Here is a 23,242-nt window from a genome sequence, read left to right on the forward strand (position 1 = left end):
CAGCCATCTCACTCATGCATTCCCCTCACAGCCAAGTCCCTTTAAACAATAGCCTGCACACTGAATACCCTGTCCTCAACCTCACGCCCCTTCCCTCTCCAGCTGACTGTAGGTGGCTGTCCTCCCCTCCATGTCACTGGTGCTGCCCTGATGGATACCACCACATACCTCCTAACTGCCAGATCCAATGGAACCATTTCATTTCACTTTGTGTCTTTGTAGTATTTCACCAGTTTGACTACCTCTGCCTCAAACTTTTACTCGTCCATGTTTTCACAAGGGTGTTATCTGTTGGTTCAATTCTTTTTTTTTATTTTTTTATTTTAGAGAGAGAATGTGAGTGAGAGCATGGGAGAGAGAGAATCTTTTTTTTTCAATTATTCTAAAGTTTATTTATTTTGAGAGAGAGAGAGAGAGAGAGAGAGAGAGCGAGCGAGCACATGAGCAGGGGAGAGGCAGAGACAGGGAGAGAAAGAATCCCAGGCAGGCTTCTTGCTGCCAGCATGGAGCCCAATAGAGGGCTTACACACACAAACTGTGAAATCATGACCTGAACCAAAATCAGGAGTCAGATGCTCAACTAACTAAGCCACCCAGGATCACCTCCCTCCCCCACCCCCCTCCCGAGAGAAAGAATCTTGAACAGGTATCACACTCAGTGTGGAGCCTGATGCATAGATCATGACTCTGGGATCATGACCTGGGCCGAAATCAAGAGTTGGATGCTCAACCACTGAGCCACCCAGGTGCCCCTCTGCTGGGTCACTTTGTTTTTGTTTTTGTTTTTCCTGCTGGTTCTCTTCTACTGCTTCTGTTGACCCTGTGTCAGAGAGAAAGCAGATAGCAGGGAATACAGAAGAGGAACTGATGCTGCAAACCCACAACTTGTAACAGCTCAGTTGACATTTCAATGGGACTCTCCCACATTTACCATCCTGGGCCTGGGCCTAGACAAAGTGAGTGGGAACTGTGAAGCAGAGGTCAGAGGTGAAGATTAATGAGATAGATGATGCTGGGTCCATGGATTCAATCATTTAGGTTTTAACCATTTTTTTTTATTATTTATCTATTTATTTAATTATAATTTTTAAATTCTTATTTATTTTTGAGAGAGACTGAGAGTGTGTGAGTGGGGGAGGGACAGAGAGAGACACACAAAATCCGAAGCAGGATCCAGGCTCTGAGCTGTCAGCACAGAGCCCAATGTGGGGCTTGAGCCAAAAACTGCAAGATCATGACCTGAGCCAAAGTCAGACACTTAACAGACTGAGCCACCGAGGTGCCCCAAGGGCTTAACCATTTTTTAAAATGTGTTTTTCCACAAGTGACCAATCACATCCTCCTGATGTTTACTCTATCCAGAGTGCTTCACGTTCCTAACTGGAAAGAATCTGTACCTGGACACCGTGATTGCCATGACCACTTTAGGAATCTCTGCAAAGTGCTCTATTTTACTCTATATTCATTTAATTGACTCTGATCAATGTTTTTCTTTTTCTCCTCTAGGTCTGGCCTGGAAAAACTGTGTTTCCTGATTATACCAACCCCAACTGTGCTGTTTGGTGGGCAAAGGAATTTGAGCTTTTCTACAAGCAAGTGGAGTTTGACGGAATCTGGATTGTGAGTTCTTAATATTTTGAATATTTGGTGACTAATGTTCACACGGCATGTATCTATATCATTGAGTCAAGGAACATACTGGGAATAGGAAGAAAGGAAAGCACATATGGCAATAATTCTAATATTCCCAATCCTAGTATGTAAATAATCTTACCAAAACATGTAGCTTAGGACCTAAATCAGATCATTATATCTGGAAGTAAACTCAGAAATCTGTTTTTTATTTTCTGAATCCAGCTCTTCTTTTAAAAAGGAATGAGCTGAATGAAGTAAAAATAGGTCATAGATGCCTTACGTTGTCACAAAGTACACAGATTGTTTGATTGCCAGTTCGGGGCTCTTTCATTTGGACATGTTGGACAAATTAGCCAGAACCAAGGTACCCAGGTGCATGACCAAACTATGGCTGTGGTAAGGACAAATGTCATGCATAATACCAAAGGAAACCAAACGCAAAGCAGCAGATGTTCAGCAAAACTGGGGGAGCTCTAGAGCTAAACTTTTTTCTATTTATAAGAGAAATGTAGAAAATTCTAACAATACAGAATGCTAAAAAGATGACAGCACAAACCCTCTAAGATGTTGTCAGCCAAAGATATCTATCATCGACATTTTGGTGTGTGTCTTCCCGGACCGCTCACTTGCCCATCTGTTGGCACAGGCTCGCCCCCTCACTGTCTCCAAATAGGTATTTATTTGTGTGTGTGTGTGTGTGTGTGTGTGTGCGTATTGATATGTGTGTGCATTTGTAACTATATTTGGATATATAGAGAATGTGTAAGTTGATATATATGGAATCATATAAATTGAAATCTTTTTTTGCCTAATGTTTTTGGAAATTTTTCAAATTTTTTTGTAATTATAGACATACAGCATTTTGAAGGGATGTTGAGAACCTTCTCTGTGAAGCCTTCAATGGGTAGAGAAGACAGGATCATCTATGTCCCTCCATGTGCATAAGAACCTCTTCAAAGACAAAATATCTGGAATCATTTCTCTGAATCCTCAAAAAAAGGGGAAGGCAAACATCAGTACAACATAGTTACTTTTCCTTAGTGGTAGTTTTGTTCTTTGTTTTGTAGGATATGAATGAAGTTTCCAACTTCGTTGATGGTTCTGTTTCAGGATGTTCCACGAGCAACCTAAATTACCCCCCATTCACTCCCAGTAAGTCTTGGTGGTAGTGTGATTAAAGTGGCGATGCATAGTTGGCATTTTTAATTCATAAGGATAGATATAAACATCCTGGAAAGGGAGTTTGGACATAAATCTGCATAGGCAGGGGCTAATGTGGGTAATATATACAGGAAATTAGGAAAGAAAAATTGAAGCACTCCATGCTTTCCTAAATAAGGTATAAATTTGAAGGGGACCATCTAGTCTTTCCACCTACAGTCTGAGCTGTTTCTAGGGGAAGGTCAAGAGAAGATACAGTGCAGAAGCCAGAGGCTAGTGGTTAGTTTGTGTTGCTCTCGAGTGCATACGCCCGAAGGTCATCAGGACTTAGCAGAGAGAGACCTGGTAACCGGGCTTGGTCTGTGGATGACAGTGAAGCTTGGTGACTTCAAGAGTGTGAAGAACAGACATGAACCATAAGGATGAAAAAAAGCCAGAACCCATGGCCTTGAAGGTCAAAGTCAGAGTCAGTGAATATGATGCTGGTGAGCTCTGATGGAACTTTGAACAACACCATCGCTCAGGGTATGGCCCCAGAATTATGGCATTTATCATAGTTTGAAGAAAGCTAGAGGCTCACAGACACATTTCATCTTGATTAAGGGAAGAATGACTTAAAGGGAAGACACTAGCATTATTTAAATGACTTATTTTAATGACTTAAATATTTAATGACTTAAATGACTTATTTAGCATTATTTAAATGACTTATTTAAATGACTTAAATAAGAATGACTTAAAGGGAAGACACTAGCATTATAGTGTCTTAGGAATACTTCCAATCTGGTAAGAAAATGGGAAAATGGGGGTATCTGGGTGACTCAGTCGGTTGAGTGACTGACTCTTGATTTCGGCTTAGGTTGTGATCTCATTGTCATGAGATCAAGTTCTGAGCTGGGTGTAGAGTCTGCTTAAGATTCTCTCTCCCCCTCTCTCTTTGCCCCTCCCCAGCTCTCTCTTTCTCTCTCTCTCTCTTTGAAAAAAAGAAAAAAGTAAAAGAAAAAGAAAAAGAAAAAAAAATAGGAAATTGGGGCAGATGGGCCAGGAACTTGGGTGGGGGAGCTACAGAGTTAGCACTTCATTCTTTTGGTGACAGAAACTATTTATGTTTTAGTCTAAGGGAAATATGATAATCAAATGGTTTTGGAAATATTAATCTGACATTAGTATGAGTATGAATTAGAAAATCAGTCGATCGGAAGTAAATAAGCTATTAAGAAACCATTGCAGTAGTTAAGATGCAAAGGTAATTTGGATCAGAGTCAGAATGGTACATGGGAGCAGAAAAGAATGGGTGCATGAAAGAGATTGGGGAGTCAGCCTTTATACTATCATGTCTGAAGACAAGGGGTGAACAATGAATTTACTCTTTCATCCAATATTTCTGTTCTCGAACCACATAATTTGGCTCGGTTTGAAGAATTCAGATTCAGTCTCAAATCTAATTGAATCCTCTGGCTTCCAGATGCCTGCCTGTAGTCACATGAGCACCCGGGGTGGAAGAATGTGCATGGGTCGGCACAATTTATTTATATATCAGAGAAACTACTGCAAATGTATAACCCTCTGGTAGTGAGGAAGCGGTGTGATCATTTACAGGATGGCCACAATAAGCCCCGCCCAGAGTGCCACGGTTTCAGGTTCTGCAGTAGTCAAGGAGCAGGGAACGTGCATCTCAGGCTCTCATTGACTGCTCCCTCTTTTGCCCCAGGAATCCTGGATGGGTACCTGTTCTGCAGGAGCCTCTGCATGGATGCAGTGCAACACTGGGGCAAGCAGTACGATGTCCACAATCTGTACGGCTACTCCATGGCGATTGCCACCACACAGTAAGGCCCCTGTTGCTACGACTCAATACACCATGAAATTATTGATCTTGTTACATGCCAGCTGCCAGGGTGTTGTTTTTAAAAACTCTGAAAGATAAATATGGTTATTAATACTGAATGAATGGAGAAACCACCTGGCCCATAGGGAAGAAGAAATCTGATAAATATTTGTGGAATGTATAAAATGAGAGAATGGATGAATAAATAAATGAATGAATGGGTGGTTGGAAGAAATAAAGAGAGGTAACTTGACCAAGGGCAAAGAGTTGATACATTGTAAAAGCAAAATTTAAACTCAGTTTTGCATGAGTCCAAGGTCCATCTATCTTCCTCTGTGCCACACTGTATAGACAGGAGGGGATGTGCCTCAGGGCTTTAGATACTGGCTTAGCATCCTTATACATTGCTGTGTCCACCTTTGTGTATAGACTCAAATTCTACAGTGAGGGAAATGTCCTCAGAAGTGACTGCACTTACTGTAGCTATGGCAGCAGGAAGCCAGACTGAAACCACATTCAGTCATTAGCAAAGTCATAGCATAAGTTTAGCCTTCTTGAAAGATGTTTAAAATATTATAGAGTGAGTTTTTAATATATGCATAGACTTCTAAAATATAGATGATATATATTTATAGTTACTTATAAAAGTACACACATGCATCTATACATTTAAAATGTCTTTATACTACAAAATTACAAGTGAAGTGTTTCTACTTTAAAAGAGTTTAAGTTCTAAAAGGCTGTTCATAAATTCATTTTTGTGTATGTTTAAAATCACACAGTGTGAAAGATCCATGGACATACATCTATGTAAAGTTAGATTTCACCTTTGTTCCATAAAAATTGTATACCTCTAGTTACTAGCCTTTTCAAGGCTGCTTTTAAAAATCTTGGGCATTATGGATTTAATAATGTACATAAAACACCTTAAGACAAAGCAAAACAAAATGTAAACATACGTAAAGGTGCAGCCTACTTCCACAGCAACTCTGACCCTACTAGGAAGGAGCTGAAAGAGAATGAAGTATGAACTTTTGAGATCCTCGGCATTATCACTGTATCTGCTAGGTTGAGACACGCTAAGGTCACACATTGACTACTTAAGCATTTCTCCCCTTCTAGAGCTGTCAAGACTGTGTTCCCTAATAAGAGAAGCTTCATTCTAACCCGTTCGACCTTTGCGGGATCTGGCAAGTTTGCAGCCCATTGGTTAGGAGACAACGCAGCCACCTGGAATGATCTCCGGTGGTCTATCCCTGGCATGCTCGAGTTCAACCTTTTTGGTATCCCAATGGTGAGTCCATGTCCCAACCTCAATTCCCAGAAAGACTCATCCTAGAAAATTTTCAAAGTGTAAAGCTCACCTCTCCTACCCTTCCTGGCCCAGGGATTTAGTGTCTTGAGAACAATGGCTTCATCTACATCAGTATGACTCTGATACTACAACATTCTTTCCTGCACTATCTTATTAGGATAGAAAGTGCAACCTTAAAGTGATATCATTGGAATATTTTTCTATCAAAGTATAATATACACAAAAAAGTACACATATACTTAAGTATACAGTTGATGAATTTTACAAGCTGAACACATCTGTGTATCCAGTACCTAGATGAGAAAACATGACATTGCCAGGTCCCTAGAGATGGTTTTGACATCTTTTAGTTAAATTCAACATATGTATTTATGGAGCTCTTACTGTGTGCAAGGTATTAAGGTAGGTATGCATGGTGAGGGGGAGAGAAAAGCATAAATATAGTAACAGAAATACCTTCTATTTCCCCTGAAACTTTACAAATTTTACATATATTTTATATATATATTAAATTATGAATGTTTGTATGTTTATATAAATTTATATGTATATAGGTAAGCTAGGGACATATAAATTAAATGTTGAGGGAGATCCTGAGAAAGAGACTTACTAATCCTGACAAAATTACAAGAAACAGGGAGTCAAGGAAAGGAGTCAGGAGAAGCTTCATGCAAAAGGTTGCACTTGAGTTTTCCCTTGAAAAGTGGGTTTATGTTATCAGACTAATGGGAAGGTCACTTTCAGATTGAGAAAGAAACAGGAGGCAGAGCAGTAAGGGGTCGATTGATGTGGCTCTAAGGATTGGTTTGTAGGACTGGAGTGGTAAGTGATGCTAGAAATGTATGTTAGAACCAGTTTTGAGGAGCCACCAGCTCAGCTGTATGGAGACCCTGGAAAGTTTTGAATAGGTGAGTGATGGAACCCGATTTAGGCTTTGGAAAGTTAATTCTGATAGTGGTGTGATCAAAATAATAGTATCAACAGTATTTCTCATTCTGTTCATCAAAAAACTGTTGCATGTCAACTGTTTTACTTACAGTATCCACACTACAGAATCTCATAAAACTCCGTGTAGCTAATTAACGACCACTTTAACACAGGGAGGACGCTGAGGCACAGAAGGGTTGAGTAGCTTACCCACAGTCATCTGACAGTAAAGAGTGGACATGGGATGTAACCCATTTCAGATCACACCATATAAGCCTTCTCTGTAAAAGTTCAGTGGGAAGCAGGATGATGGAAGTGAGGTGTACATTCTGTCTGTGTGTCCCTCCAGGTCGGTGCTGACATATGTGGCTTTGCATTGGATGCCCCTGAGGAGCTCTGCAGGCGGTGGATGCAGCTGGGAGCGTTTTATCCATTTTCCAGGAATCACAATGGCCAAGGCTACAAGGTGAGGCTCCCAGGAGACACGATAAGTTTGGCACACGTTAGAGCTGGGTCTGTCCGCATCCTCTCCAAGACATCTGTTGAGCCGACCTCCTACCTTGTGCTTCACTTAGCCTAATTCGCAATTAACCAGGACCTCCGAAGATGCGCCATTAAAATGCCCTGCTGTCACAGACTCTGCTATTTGCATTGCAGCAGTCAGGGAGATGGTGAGTCTGTGAAGGTCTTTATCAAACGTCTGTACGTTCAATCTACATTGCTCATTTTGTAATGAGAATCAAATGGGGGAACTACTTAAAAACTATTGAAAAGGCAGTCTGCTGCGAGAGCTGTCCTGAGCGTGATGGAGGTGGACAGGCTGCAAGGTGAAGAAGGGCACTTACTTAGTGAAGTGATCTCCTCCTGCCACCCGTACCGCTCAGAGGCGAAGCTTGTACCCTAGGCCCCGGGTCTTTCAGGTACGAAACTCTTGGTTCTGATGAATGGCGTCTGGAGTTCTCCAGTTGCTTCTGTCATTCTTAGCTGGATCATAATCGCAACCTTTCCTTTCTCCCAGGCCCAGGATCCTGCCTCCTTTGGAGCTACCTCCCTGCTGCTGAATTCCTCCAGGCACTACCTTACCATCCGCTACACCCTGTTACCCTACCTCTATACCCTCTTCTATTGGGCCCACAGCCGGGGGGACACGGTGGCCAGGCCCCTTCTGCATGAGTAAGTTACCCTAATCCATAGGGATTTTGCTTTTTTAAATTTTTCTTAATGCTTATTTATTTTTGAGAGAGAGAGAGAGAGAGAGAGAGAGAGAGAGACAGAGTGCAAGCAGGGGAGGAGCAGAGAGAGAGAGAGAGAGAGAGGGAGACACAGAATCTGAAGCAGGCTCCAGGCTCTGAGCTGGCAGCACAGAGCCCGATGCAGGGCTCAAACTCATGAACTGTGAGATCATGACCTGAGCCGAAGTTGGACGCTTACCTGACTGAGCCACTCAGGCACCCCCAAAGGGACTTTGTTAATGCAACTGGTGACATGGACTGTTTCAAAATATTGGAGTGAACAGTGAAATACTTCTATTTTTAATATAGATAGAATAGTCCATTGGTATTTGCAAGGCAGGTGCTGCCTACGTACTGTTCCCGAGGTATATTTAAGTGTTTTAGCCTGTTCCCTTGGGGATAGAACTAGACCAACATCAGGGAACTTTGGGATCTTTCCTTTGTTCTGCCACCAGTGAACTCTTTATCTTAGACAAATCATTAAAGTTCTGTCATCCTTCATTTCTTGATTCTTAGTTTAAAGGATTTGAACACTTGAACAGGATGGTCTCTTCTGTAATGCATTATGTTCAGGCCCTGGGATGAACTTGTCATTTACACAAAAATAAGAATTTTACAGAGGATTTGTAGAATTCCAGAATTTTTACTGCCAGCCAATCCAATGAGCGTCTCCAACTTAACTCTACAAAAGGGCACGGAACAGTCTTTCCTTGTCAAAATTGAGTGAACTCCCTTAAGTGTCTGATGTTCTAGACCCTCAGGCACATATCTTCTATTATGATTATTATTCCTATTGTTATACATTCATTATTTTGAATCAGTTTTTACCGTCTCCTGGAATTCCCTGTTAAAATAAGACAGCTACCCTACAAGAGAATTGAGTAGGATTTTATTATTTGCTATTTGTTGTGATTACATCCAGTTCTTTCTTGATGGTCAGCTGAAGCTTTAAGATGTATTGCTTCACTTTTATTGTATTTAAAGGGGCATATGGCGAATAGACTTCAGTCTGGACCCTGCCTAGCATATGTCCTGGAATAAACACCTGTGTCCAACTAGGGGGAAGAAAAGGAGGATTCACAGATTGGGGGACGTGGGTCTGTCTGCCACAGTGGTGGAGGCAGGGGTCAAGTACATGTCCCAGAATAATTTAGGGGGTTACCACAGGCAGGCAGCCTGCATGTTTTGGACAGTTGTGGGGAGAGTTGTCAGGAAGCATTGACCCAGATCTCTGTGAACGTCTCTCTGATCTCCAGGTTCTACAGGGACAGCAACACGTGGGATGTACACCAACAGTTTTTATGGGGACCTGGCCTCCTTATCACTCCAGTTCTGGAAGAGGCAAGTGACCCACAGAGGCACACAGATGGCCTCCACTTCTGTTCCTGCTGCCCTCCAAACTCTTCTCTTCCTGGAACAATTTATCTTCTTTTTATCCCAAGCCCATTTCCAGCCTCCATGGCTGAGTCGGCCCTGAAGACAATATGCTGAGGTTTGGGGAAATTGGGGATCTGTTACTTACATATTTTTTTCTATGAGTCTTTTTTCTTGACCAAGAGTCCAACCAGGGTAGAAGCATCTACTGGGACTCTGTGTTTAGGGACGGTCCTGTTCATCATTACATTCTCACAGCTCCTTGAGGTAGAGGCAGAATGGAGCAGGGGCCCAACACCCTCTCTAAGGTTGGATGGAATTGGGGTGTGATCTCTGCCTCTTCCTCTTAGCACCTTGTGGTCTGGGATGGTTCCTCGGCTGGAAAGGTGAGATCATGAGAGTACCCGCCACTGGGGACAGTTGGGAGGATTTCATGAGTTAATGTAAAGCTGGAAATTTTGCCACAACGTGTATTTCAATATTATTATTATTCCTTATGGGATTCCACTGGGATTTTTCTTTGGGTTTCCAAGTTATTGCTCCTATTATTCCTACTAGAAGAAAGGCATGGTTTGATAACAGAGAAAAGAAAGACTGTTTTTGCTCTCTCAGTATATGGTTCAGAAGCTCCCTTGGGAATGCTAAGAAATCCATCTTATACCCTTCGGAGACTGGGCCATGAAGAACAACAGTTTGTTTTAATTTCAGGGTGCAGAGAAAGTGACGGCTTATATGCCCGATGCCATCTGGTATGATTACGAGACTGTAAGTAGCTTTGACTTTTCTTAAACTCCTCATGACCACAGCTGCATAGACAGGGTCCCTCCCTGGAGACAGGAACATCTATCCATGCACCTAGGAGTATTTTTGCCATGTTTTCTGTAATTTCATAGCATAAGTCACTTAACGTCAGTCATGATGAGATCCGGAAAAAACCCACTTTCATATACTTTATTCAACAGTAAGATAAGGGCAAATGGCAGAGGGTCCAATAGGGAATTTCAGCCTGGTCAGGAGTCAGCTGACTTGTTTAAAACTGTCAGTTCATCTGCTGTATGTGAACTGGTGTAAATGCTCCCCCAAATTCCTAAGTGATGGCAAAACCTGTTGCTCTTAATTGTTTTTCCTTCCTCTCGTTCGATTGCCTGACTAGACAGTAACTCAGCTGGGTGGAGAAAGAGGGAGCTGTAGATAACTCGGCGCCTGGAGAAGAGGGGGGCCATGGATGTGCTGTCGTAACAGGTGCTTGATTTGTGTGCTTGCCTCAGGGGGCCCGAACGAGATGGAGGAAGCAAAGAGTGGAGATGGAACTTCCTGGAGACAAAATCGGACTCCACCTTCGCGGAGGCCATGTATTCCCCACACAACAGCCCGCCACCACCACTGTGGTCAGGTACAATGCGGCGGGAGTTTCCTCTAAGGCAGGTGCTGCTGATAAAGTTGGTCATTGCCGTTCCCATCTGTTGCCCAGGCAGAAGATGCTGAAGCTTTATGTGGCGCGTGGGGAGGAAGGGGATGGGGGTGGGGGGTGTGGTCATCAGACACTGTGATTTACAAGAAGTTGTGGAAGTTGTGGTTTACAAGATGGATGTTGAAAGAATTTAATCCCTGTTCTTTAACTTTTTTTAATGTTTATTTATTTTTGAGAGAGAGAGAGAGAGAGAGAGAGAGAGAGAGAGAGAGAGAATGTGAGTGGGGGAAGCGCAGAGAGAGAGGGAGACACAGAATCTGAAGCAGGCTCCAAGCTCTGAGCTGTCAGCACAGAGCCCGACGTGGGGCTCACAATCTGTGAGACAGTATGATGTGAGCTGAAGTCGGACACTTAACTGACTGAGCCACCCAGGCGCCACATTCTTCTTAATATTTTAAGCATTTCGATCATAGTTACTTTATACCTTGTATTTGGAAATTCTATTGTCTAAAATCCTTTGGAGAATCCAAATTATTTTTCATTGCTTTTGCCAACTTTCTTTCATGCTGGCTTATCACCTTGTGTGTTCAGTAATTTTTTTTGTGTTTCAAATGTAGTGATCTTAAGGATCCAAAAAAAGTCCCTCCAGAGGGGATTTGCCCATTTCTTCAGTTGTGAGTCAGGACTTCTGTCACCTGAGGTCATCTTGAGCTCCCTTCAAAGACCATGTGTTGGGTGGGTCTTTTAGGGTGTCTGGTGTCCTTCAGATTATCTAATCCACCACTCCTAGAAGTCTTCCAACTTTTGTGTCTCTCTTTACTTTCTGCCTGGATTATTTAGTGAATATGTTTAATCTTCCTTATAATATTTAAGGTCATCCATCAATAGAGTTGTGATCTATTTATCTTTGTGTCTCTTGGACTTGCTAACAAATGAAAGCTACTTCATACATGTGTGTTGAGTGAAAGCAGGTGATTTGGTTGATAACAGAACCTGACTTGCTCAGGGCACAGTGGAGGGCTGACATGTGAAAGAAGAGAAAACGTGAGGTCAGTGATGGGCCAATGGTATCAGGAAACGGGGAGGTAGTCCAGGAGAGTCGTGAAATAAGGAGGGATTCCACGTGAAATGGCCCTTTCCCCCTCCTTCTCTATGCCCACCTACTTCACCACCTTTCTGAGTCATGTTTTGTGCTTCATACTCTAAATTATGAAGCAGAGAACTATAGGGTTTGATTTTGCTCTCAAAATGAAATAATAATGAATAATCAAATTAGGAAAGTTGCCATTAAACTTTATTGTATTTTGTTGCTTTCTGAGTCAAAACGGTTCTTAGGCAGGGAAAACAAATATATCCCCCCCAACCATAATTAATACTTCCCCTGCACGAATCATCTCTAACATTAGGCTGAACCAATTATTGTCTAAGATCTCTTTCTCTTCTAATAGTCTGTTTTCTAAGGAATAGTTGCACCAGCAACTTTTATAGTAGCTATTGCAGGGATTTGGGCACTTAAATTCTGGCCTCCTACATAGATGTGTATTGCTAATGTTTGCAGTATTTCTGTCTCCTGTGACGTTATTGATTCTAGAGAAAGATGCGCCCGTTGATTTTGCTTTTGTGCCTGAAGAAAAGCCAAGCCATCTGCTGCTAGTAACCTTTCCCATGTGAAATCTCATGGAAACATTCCCATCTCTTTTGGCCAAGTTCTCTGAGTCTTTAGTCTTTATCTCCCACCTAAACCTTGTTTCCCACAGTCGACGGAACCCTCTTGGTCTCATCATCGCCCTAGATGAGAACAAAGAAGCCAAAGGCGAACTTTTCTGGGATGATGGGGAAACTAAAGGTAGGTACTGTTAGGACAACCTGCATCTGTGAGTTACATCCTCTGGCCATTCAGCCGTGGGAGAAATCTCACCAGGCACAGCAGCGTTAATCACTCAAGAGGAGGATTTTGGTTTCGGTTGCACTGTTCACAGCTAGTGGTAGGTGGACCACAGATGGAAGGAAAACACATTTCTACCTTTTAGAATGCTTCCATCAGACAAGCAGTATATACAGGCTCTCATTTTATTGTCAACAGGCATCTGAAAGAGATGTTTTCAAGACTTTTCCTGCCATTCACTGTAGATCTCTTCCCCAAAAACGCTTCTGTACAAATATCAATGATATGAAACATACCCATGCCGGTGAGTCAGAGTGAGACTATATTCTTCTTATGTGCCTGTCTCTGGCCATGCTTCTTAGCACATTTTTCTGGCTCCAGTATACTAACAACTCTTGTGGATCAAGCTTAGGAAACAGATTCACTTGGGGCATATGCCTTAGAAGCACTTGGAAGGGAATCTTTTCAAGGCTAAGGTAGGAAGGAAAAGGGAAAACAGTGGCCTGGCCTTGGAGACTGTTTATAATCTTGCCATTCTCAGGATGTAGCTTTCAGTACAATGAGGGTGAAATCTGTTCTTCTGGGTGGGCAGGCCAGAGGTTGACTCATCTTTCTCTCACTTGCAGATACTGTGGCCAGTAAAATCTATCTCTTATGTGAGTTTTCTGTCACCCAAGTAAGTAGCGTATTTTTATGAATCTTAGGTGTGAGCTTTGTCTGACCGTTAGCTCATGTATGTTTGTGTATGTGTGTAATTATATTAGTAGCTTCATATGCCTTTATGACTGTAGAGCACATTTCCTTTTTTTTTGAAAATAAATTTATTTTTTAAATTATTTTTTAAGGTTTTTTTTTTAATGTTTATTTGTTTATGAGAGAGAAAGGGCACAAGCAGGGGAGGGGCAGACAGAGAGAGAGAGACATGATCTGAAGCGGCCTCTACTCTGACAGCAGAGAATCCGATGTGGGTCTCAAACTCACAAACAGTGAGGTTATGACCTGAGCCAAAATCAAGAGTCAGACACTTAAACGACCGAGCCATCCAGGTGCCCCTATTTTTTAAGTTTTTATTTTATTATTCTTTAAATATTTTTAATGTTTATTTATTTTTGAGAGAGAGATAGAGAGACAGAGAGAGAGACAGAGACAGAGCATGAGTGCGGGAGGGGCAGAGAGAGAGGGAGACACAGAACCTGAAGCATGGTCCAGGCTCCAAGATAGCAGCACAGAGCCTGAGGCGGGGCTTGAACCCATGAACTGTGAGATCATGACTTGAGCCAAAGTTGGATACTTAACCAACTGAGCTACCCAGGCACCCCTTAAGTTTTATTTTAATTCCAGTTAGTTCACATACAGTGTTGTATTAATTTTAGGTGTACAATATGATTCAACAATTCCATACATCAACCAGTGCTTAGATGAGTGCATTTCAACTTCTGCCTTAACTCCCAACATTGAATTATCCATGTTAGTAAAAAGAGCAATCATATGGATAAATCAAAGCCATCAGCCTTTTAAAATACAGTTTAAAAAAATTTCTCAGGGCACATGGGTGACTCAGTGGGTTAAGCATTTGACTTCTGCTCAGGTCATGATCTCGCAGTTCTTGAGTTCAGACTCCGCATTAGGTTCTGTGCTGACAACTTGGAGCCTGGAACCCCCTGTCTCTCTTTGTCTCTCAAAAATGAATAAGTTTTTTAAAAATTTAAAAAAAATTCTCTGTGCATATGTGTGTTTCTCTCTCTCTCTTTTTACTCAGGGAAGTATTAAAGTAAGTTTGTACTCCTCAAGCACATGTGAGTAGAGACAGCTAAGAGGTACTCAAAGCAGTTTTGGGTATTTGGTCTAGGACAGAATATTTGAGTGCCTTGACAATCTATCAGTGGATCTTTGTGCTTAATTGTTTTGCAGAACCGCTTGGATGTGAAGATTTTGCAGTCAACCTACAAAGACCCCAATAATTTAGTATTTAAAGAGATTAAAATTCTTGGGATCCAGGAGCCTAACAATGTTATAGTGAAACACAATGGTGTCCCAAGTCAGATTTCTCCTAATGTCACTTATGATTCTAACCTACAGGTAAAAATTAATTTTGTTGAGATAGTTTATCAAGAATTTATAGCTTATGGTGGTCCTTCTTGCCAAGGTCGCCTGGGTCCTGAAGGACCAGGGCACATTCTGAGGTCTGGAGTGGGGAAGAAGAGGGTTAGGAGAGAAAGAAAAGGAGGCAGTAGACCTGAGCTAGAATAGATCAGGGAGGTACTGAGGTACTGGAATCAGATAAAATGGCCTTTCCATCCCTATTCTTGTATTTGCCCCTCAGTCTTCTGTTCTCTCTGACTGGGACAGAAGAGCAAAGTGAGGAGTGTGGGGGACAGGGTTAGAGGGAATGTGGGTCTGGCCACTGCTGGCTGAAGCAAGAAAGGCAAAGTGGGAGGTGGGATTCCCATTAATTAAAAATTTGAAGTGCATTTTTTTTTTACTGTGTTCAGATATAAAAACTTTCTCCAACACATACATTTTAAAGAAATATTTCAAGTCAAAGAATCTGATAAGCCTAGCTAATGCTGCTTATTTGGTTAGAGAATATTAAATAATAACAATAATAATTAAAAACCCACCACTTTTCATCAGTTATAATGAGACCCAATGCTTTTGAGCAGATTGTAATCAGTTCCTCTGGTATCTCATGCTATGAGGAATCCTTCCCCATCCTCCTTCACTCCAGGCCCTGTAGGTGATCTGGGACTGGGGGCTGCTGGGTCAGCATGTTTGTGAGAGATCTTCCAAATTTGGAGTAAATGCGTAAATCTGGTATTCTCCTTTAATGTTGTATCGATGATGTTGGCCATTTTGCCTTACAACAGATATTGAGGATGCCTACATTATGAAGTTAGAAATAAAGTACAGTTGACCCTTGAACATCATGGGGAGACACTGACCCTCCAACACTGTCAAAAATCTGTGAATAACATTTGACTCCCCAAATCCTTGCTAATAGCCTACTATTGACCAGAAGCCTTACAGATAATATGTTATCAATTAACACATATTCTGTGTGTCATATGAATTATAAGCTATATTTTTACAATACAGCAAGCTAGAGAAAAAATGTTATTAAGAGAAGCATTCAGAAGAGAAAATACATTTACAGTTCTGTACTGTATTTATTGAAAAAAGTGCACATGTAAGTGGACACATGCAGTTCAAACCCATATTGTTCAAAGGACAACTGTATCATATGGTTAGTTATGTGGACAGCACCGGGCAAACCATTTGAAGAGTGCATATATGAAAACAAACTCAGTAAATATTTGTTAAATAAGTTAATTAATGCAAGAGCAAAGGAATTCTTATTGCTTGAATTTGGATGGTGGGGAGACACAATTTGTACACATGAAACTACTGGGCAGGGGACAGGCAGTCCAAAGCAACACAAAGGAAATGTTCAGTTACAGTATACCTAATTTCAATGTCAAAGCCTAATGGAGTAGCTGAGCAAAGCCATTGGGGAAGTCACGGTTTGAGCTGGACTTTGAACGATGATGTATCAGGTAGAGATTCGTTCATCTACCAGTGATAGGCAACTGAGCTAAATGGGACTTTAAACAAATTGGAATTTTCTTCCTCACACAATAACAAGTCTAGAAAGTGGTCAGCTGCTGGCATTGGTTCAGTGGCTCAAGGCTATCAGGGTTGATTGGCCAGTAGCAGAATAAAAGAAGAGGCAGGAAAGAAAGGTGGAGGAAAGGAGCAGGCCCTTAAATCCAGAAGGAAACTCTGGGCCAGCAGCTCCCAGTGGACTTGGACTTACTTATGAATGGCCACAGCTATGTTACATGGATTAAAAGGAACTTAATTAGGAACTTAAGTTCCTTAATCAGGAACTTTAATATTCCAAACTGAAATAGTGAGTAAGAAAGGAACTTTTATATAAAGCAAGCAATTAGCCATGCATTCCACAAAAGGGCACCATTTTCCTAGAAAGAGTATTTGCCTAGATAACATATTCAAAGTTGAGATGTCAGAATAAGCCAATCTAAGGATTGAGAATAGCCTTACATTATTTAGTCTGTGAGTATTGTATGACTAGAATAGGGAAGAGATCAGCTTGGACAAATAGTGTGTGGTTAGATTTGGGAGGGTCTTAGGCATCAAAGTGAGAAGGATCTGATTCTCAAAGTGTGTCATATGGATCCTTGAATCAAGGCTGTGGAGAATGGGATTTGTAGAACAGGGAAGTTTAAGGTGAATTTAGTCTGAGAAGAGCCTGGAAGAAGGGTGATTATCCTTAAAATGTGATTTTATAGCTCTGGACAAATGAGAGCCTTCACTATGGAAATTGCTAATTAAAGAAGAGATAAAAATATTTAGAAAAGTTAAATATTTGAATTAGTGGGACTCAAAGAAGCAGGTTTTAGGCTTGAGGCTTTGCTCTTGGAGAAATGAAAAGGTTGGGATGTTAGAAACAGAAGGAACTGTAATGATGTTGCCAACTCCCCAGTTTTGCCTTTGATGAAACTGAGGCCCAATGAATTGGAATAATTTGGCTAAGTTTCCACAGCAGAATGGAGATGAGAACCCAAGCCACATGTTCTTACTCCTGTGTTCTTGCCACCACTCCAGACCAAGGCGGGACACTGGTCTGAAAAATGGAGGGCAAGAATATAAGCTCGATTTGGTATGACCCCGTGATCTTGTGTGTGTTATGCTTCAAGGGGAAATGCTTGTAGGGAAATACTTCTTGACCAAGTAAGGATGAGGAAGGGGAGTCAGGGAAGGAAAGAAAATGGGTGATCACAGAAGATTTTATTCTCCCTAATTCCCTTCTGAACATGATGTACAAGATTCGGATAGAGTTGGTACCTTTGCTCTCTTCCCCCCTCCCTCCATATAGCCCTCTTTATAGCAGCTGCAGTGCTGTGTTACTTAGATGTTGAGAGTCCGGTCTGGTTTCTATCTCCTCTCCTAAGAGAGGTTTCGGATCTTGCGAGGGTTTTGTCCTGAGCATTAATTTCCTTGTCACTTACCCATCCCTGCAGGTCGCCCTTATCACGGAAATTGATCTTGTCCTGGGAGAAGCATACACAGTGGAGTGGGGCCTGAAGATAAGGGATGCAGAAAAAATAGACTGTTATCCCGATGAGAGTGGTGCTTCTGCAGAAAACTGTACTGCCCGTGGCTGTGCCTGGGAGGTAACCCTGCTGATGACGCTGACACACGCCAAAATCCACGGCACTTCATCTCCAGCTTCATGAGTGTAGTGCCAATCCCCATGTCACTACTTAAAACCCATAGAAAGGAAAGATTTCCAAAAGAACCCGAGTTTTTATCTGACTGTAAAGAATAGGTAGGGACATGAGTAGGACCTTTCTTTTTTTTATAACTACTTTGCAAGGAGACCAGGAATTTAAATGTAGGTTGCTACCAAAGAGTATCTGGCTTTGTCTCCCTGCAGATTGCCTTTTCTAGCTCCCTTATATTTGATCATTCTAGGAACACATACTGAGCTGACGTTAGCTTTCCTTTTCAGGCACCTAGTTCTCCTGGGGTCCCATTTTGTTATTTTGTCAATGACCTGTACTCTGTCGGCGACATTCAGTACGACTCACGTGGTGCCACTGCTACCGTCTCATTAAAGTCTTCTTTATATGCCTCCGCTCTGCCCTCGGTACCCGTGACCTCCCTCCGTGTGCAAGTGACCTACCATAAGAACAACATGGTGCAGTTTAAGGTGTGTGTTCACAGTGCGTCTATGTATCAAGTACTGCCTGGGCGGTTGGCAGTTCCATTACTTTTGCTAGTGGAGGTTGCAGAGCACTGAAGTAAGTGTGCCCTTCTAAGCTAACCCTGCCCCAATATACTAGATCATTATCCTAGAGCACCGAGAAACCGTTGACGGAACAGTGCTCTCTGTTCTATTTTGAAGAGATCGCAGTGTCTACTGTAAGGAAAGTGGTTGGGAGAACAAGAGTGAAAAAGGAGGCTGCCAGTTAGGTCATCCACGTGGGAGACCAAGTGTAGAGCAGGAATAGGAAAGGAGAAGAATGGCGGGCATCTGGGAGGACTGAAAAGGTAGGATCACAGGATCGGGTGATGCCTTCAAGTACATGATGAGGGAGAGAGAGGCATCAAGAATGATTACCACGTTTCCAGCATGTGTCTCTATATGGATGGTGGTGCTATTAACTGGATGGGAAAATGGGAAAGGCTTGGGCTTGGGCAAAATAAGAGATGAGTTCAGTTTGGGATGCTGAATTCAGGGTGTCTATGGAATAGCCACACAAGTGTAGTGATCTTTTTTTCCTATGATTTAATCACAACTAAGGATTAGTGATAGGCTGTTCTTATGTCTTTCTCTACTAAATCGTCAGCTTCTCAAAGACAGGAATTTCTCTGTTCATCTCTGTGTTTCTAAAATCTGACATAGAGCTTGTATATAGTTAGTACTCAGATGTTTATTGAGAGAGTAAACGAAAGACATCAGGCGTTGCCCGAAGCATTCTTCACCACCTGCTATCAACCTGGACTCTGAGTCCCCTTACAACTTCTAATACAGGGAAAATGCTCTATTTTCTGTCCTCACCAAAGCACTGGCCTGTGGTAGGCACCTAATGAGTTTGAAGAAAATGAACTTGCTTGCATTTCCTTCATTATCCCTTTCTTACTCTACCTCCTGATCATACCATAGCTCCCTTTCCAGGATTTGACTTTTTTTTTTAAGTTTATCTTGAGAGAGACAGAGACAGTGGGAGCAGGGGAGGCTCAGAGAGAGAGCGGGAAAGAGAGAGAATCCCAAGCAGGCTTCACGCTGCTGGCTGGAGAGCCTGACATGGGGCTCGAACCCACAAACTGTGAGATCGTGACCCGAGCCAAAACCAAGAGTCGGATGCTTAACCAATTAGCCACCCAGGGGACCCAGGATTTGTCTCTTTTTGACCCTGCTTCAATACTCTGTGCCTTTGCATTTATTTCTCTACCAGAAATGACTTTATCTCCTTGCTGTGTTTGGTTAATAATAGCTGCCAAGTTTTTAACACTCAGCCTGCATTTTTCTCGTGAAACCTTCTCAGTCTTCCAGTAACTGTGTTAGGCGTTTTCTTCTCTATAATCTCACAACACTCCTACATCGCTCCACATTAGCACATATCATCACCCGGGTATTGCGGGTACTTCTTTTACCTCCCAGGAGCATGTGAATTTCTTAAAAACAACAGTCGTGTCTTACTTGATTTAGTGTGTCTGGTGTCCAGTACAGCATCAGGCAGGAGTAGAGTAGGTATTCAGTGAATCAATCTAGACCCCATTTTTAGCAAGAACACCTATGATTATTTTAATCAAATAGTGTTTTTGATGGATTTTTTTTCAATCACAGTAGCTTTCAGATATTCACATACACCCACATGCAAAGTAATAAATAATATATTCATACATACCAAACTGATTTCTAGACTGATTTTTCCAAGGTATCACCAATGTCAAAGGGAATGTGTTACTGTGATAGGGGCCTTAAAAATGAGATATGACAGACTTAGATCAGAATGTGAAGTCTGTTGTTCTTTGATATTGTAACTAAATCCCTGGTATCATGAGCTTCCAGAGACAAAGAAATATTAGCATTCAGACTCTGTGTCAAAGATACCAAGTTTCTGCTAAGGATATGGTTTTCTAGAGTACTATATTTTCCTAACTTTTTTTCCCCACTCACCCTAGATTTATGATCCTAACAACAATCGGTATGAAGTCCCGGTGCCTCTCAACATACCCAGGGTTCCATCCAGCACCACAGAGGGTCAGCTGTATGATGTCCTCATCAAGAAGAATCCGTTTGGGATTGAAATTCGCCGGAAGAGTACGGGCTCTGTAATGTAGGTAGCTCCTAGTCGGATTTGGAATTGATGGTTACCTATACATGCACTGCCAGGTCCATTGTCCTTGGAGATACCCTGGCTCAAAGCATCATACCATCCATTTCCAGATTTATGAATATGTTATTCCTTTTGGGTCTGTTCTTATGAGAAAACTTTACTTCCCTGGCAATAATTACTGAGGCACTTACATGTATTAGGGATTCATTCAACCAATGTTTATGGGGTGGTTATATCTATTATCTCTATATTAGGTGGTTCTAGAAGATGAGGTCTCTCTTCTCATCCCAAAGATTCATGGTAAATAACAAAGATAATTTAAGTTAAAATATACATAAGGAAGTTTAGATAGTGACAACTGCTATGTAGGAAAAAGAACAGGGTAATCAGGAGTTATGGGGGGTTGACTGCTTTTGATACTGTGGTCAGAGGAGGGCTCTCAGAGAAGGTGACATTTGAAATAGGACTCAGATGAGAAGGATCCACCCATGTGGATCTGGGGGAAGAGGAAGAACACTTCAGACAGATGGAAAAATAGGTGCACACGGCCGTGAAGCAGGAGCAAGCTCGCCATATTAAGGGAGGAGATGTCCATTGTGGCTGGAGCATATTGTGGTCGGATCGCTCCAGATGTTATGTAGCAAGTGGACCGTAGAAGAGAAGGAATAGGACCCGGGGCTGGTGTGGAGTGGTAGCAACGGAGGTGGTGACATGTGATGGGATGTGGCATCCTGGGGACAGAACTGAAGGAAGGCAGTGGGAGAGGAAAATAGGAGAATGAAGGCTGGCTCCAGGGCTGGTAGCAAGTGCATCTAAGATCATTTTAATGAAATAGACTGCGTTTGTGTGGAAGATTAACAGGGCCCTTGGGGGGAGAGGGGACCAAGAGTTCTGTTGTCCTGGCAAACAGGGTGTTGACTGAAGCCAATAGGATAACCCATTTATTTTCCAAATACACCCTTTTGTGTTGCAGTTGGGACTCTCAGCTCCTTGGCTTTACCTTCAATGACATGTTCATCCGCATCTCCACTCGCCTTCCCTCCCAATACGTCTATGGCTTTGGGGAAACTGAGCACACAGCCTTTCGGAGAGACTTGAACTGGCACACGTGGGGGATGTTCTCCCGAGACCAACCCCCGGGGGTAAGGAGAAAGCACTGGGGGATCTGTGTCTGCCTCTCTCTGCTCCTACTGTGTGCACTTCATGCTTCATCTTCCCTGGCTAACCTTAGATGGTCACATTCTGCATTTGGACAGAGGGCCAATTTGTTGTCAGGCTCCTTTGTTCTTATGTATTTAGTTCACTGCATGGACCTTATCAGTCATTTTTTGTTGAGTTTCTTTCTCAGCCATGATGTCTTTTAACCTCTTACCGCTTCTCCCCCACAACTCTCCCAGTACAAGAAGAATTCCTATGGCGTCCACCCCTACTACATGGCACTGGAGCAGGATGGCAGTGCCCATGGGGTGCTCCTGCTAAACAGCAACGCCATGGGTAAGATGACACCAACATCTCCTCTTATTTCTGTGAACCAGTCATTCTTTTTTTTTTTTTAATTTTATCTAAATCCAAGTTAGTTAACATATAGTATTGGTTTCAGGAGTAGAATTTAGTGATTCATCACTTACGTATAATACCCAGTGCTCATCCCAACAGGTGCCCTCCTTAATGCCCATCACCCATTTAGCCCACCCCTTCACCTAACACCCCTCCAGCAACCCTTAGTTTGTTCTCTGTATTTAAGAGTCTCTCATGGTTTGCCTCCCTCTCTGTTTTTATCTTATTTTTCCTTCCTTTTCCCTATAGTCATCTGTTTTGTTTCTTAAATTCCACACATGAGTGAAATCATGTGGTATTTGTCTTTCTCTGATTGACTTTTTTCACTTAGTATAATATATTCTAGTTCCATCCACATCATTGCAAATGGCAAGTTTTCATTCTTTTTGATAGCTGAGTAATATTTCATTGTGTATAAATACCACATCTTCTTTATACATTCTTCAGTTGATGGACATTTGGGTCCTTTCCATAATTTGGGTATTGTTGACAGTGAACCAGTCATTCTTGAGTAATGTTAGAATGTGTTTGACTGAGGGGTGCCTGGCTGGCTTAGTTGGTTAAGCATCTGACTTTGGCTCACGTCATGATCTCACAGTTAATGGGCTGAAGCCCCACATTGGGTTCTGTGCTGACAGTTCAGAGCCTAGAGCCTGGTTCAGATTCTGTGTCTCCCGCTCTCTCTCTGCCCCTCCCCTGCTCTCTCTCTCTCTTTCAAAAATAAATAAACATTAAAAAAAAACCAGAATGTGTTTGACCTAGCTGCTCCCTAAAGTCAAAATTATTACCCTGGGGACAGTGTTTTTGGTTTTTGTTTTTATTTTCTATCTAGGCTTTCTGTTTGTTTCAGTTCAGTAACATGTGGTAACAAGAGTTAACTCTTATTTGGCAAAAATGTAAGAAGGGATAGCAAGACCAAGGAAGTCCCCAAAATCCTGTAGGTCAGCCAGTGGGAACCATCTTTTTATTTTGAATTAGTGGTGAAGCTCTGGGTAAGAGTGCTCACCCTGGGGGTATGGGAGTGTGAAGAAAATTTGTATGGTCTCTTG

The 23,242-nt window shown here is 42.1% G+C and overlaps 1 protein-coding gene across 7 annotated transcripts in view; it reads left to right on the plus strand.

Moving 5' to 3' along the window:
• MGAM (maltase-glucoamylase) overlaps positions 1–23,242 on the plus strand; it is a 224,283-nt gene that overhangs the window by 149,865 nt on the left and 51,176 nt on the right. For all 7 annotated transcript variants that reach the window (XR_007146932.1, XR_007146931.1, XM_047833086.1 and 4 more), the window contains 17 exons: positions 1,507–1,620; positions 2,703–2,787; positions 4,508–4,625; positions 5,747–5,918; positions 7,216–7,332; positions 7,885–8,039; positions 9,355–9,439; positions 10,181–10,237; positions 10,741–10,865; positions 12,641–12,729; positions 13,395–13,444; positions 14,680–14,847; positions 17,811–17,963; positions 18,302–18,502; positions 20,482–20,636; positions 21,610–21,778; positions 22,034–22,130. Coding sequence is in view for 5 of the 7 variants with exons in the window: in XM_047833086.1 (XP_047689042.1) it covers positions 1,507–1,620; positions 2,703–2,787; positions 4,508–4,625; positions 5,747–5,918; positions 7,216–7,332; positions 7,885–8,039; positions 9,355–9,439; positions 10,181–10,237; positions 10,741–10,865; positions 12,641–12,729; positions 13,395–13,444; positions 14,680–14,847; positions 17,811–17,963; positions 18,302–18,502; positions 20,482–20,636; positions 21,610–21,778; positions 22,034–22,130 (2,110 nt within the window). In the remaining 2 variants the exon portion in view is untranslated. The remainder of the gene's footprint in view (positions 1–1,506; positions 1,621–2,702; positions 2,788–4,507; positions 4,626–5,746; positions 5,919–7,215; positions 7,333–7,884; positions 8,040–9,354; positions 9,440–10,180; positions 10,238–10,740; positions 10,866–12,640; positions 12,730–13,394; positions 13,445–14,679; positions 14,848–17,810; positions 17,964–18,301; positions 18,503–20,481; positions 20,637–21,609; positions 21,779–22,033; positions 22,131–23,242) is intronic.

This window comes from Prionailurus viverrinus, chromosome A2, assembly GCF_022837055.1.
Source record: "Prionailurus viverrinus isolate Anna chromosome A2, UM_Priviv_1.0, whole genome shotgun sequence".
Taxonomy (NCBI): domain Eukaryota; kingdom Metazoa; phylum Chordata; class Mammalia; order Carnivora; family Felidae; genus Prionailurus; species Prionailurus viverrinus.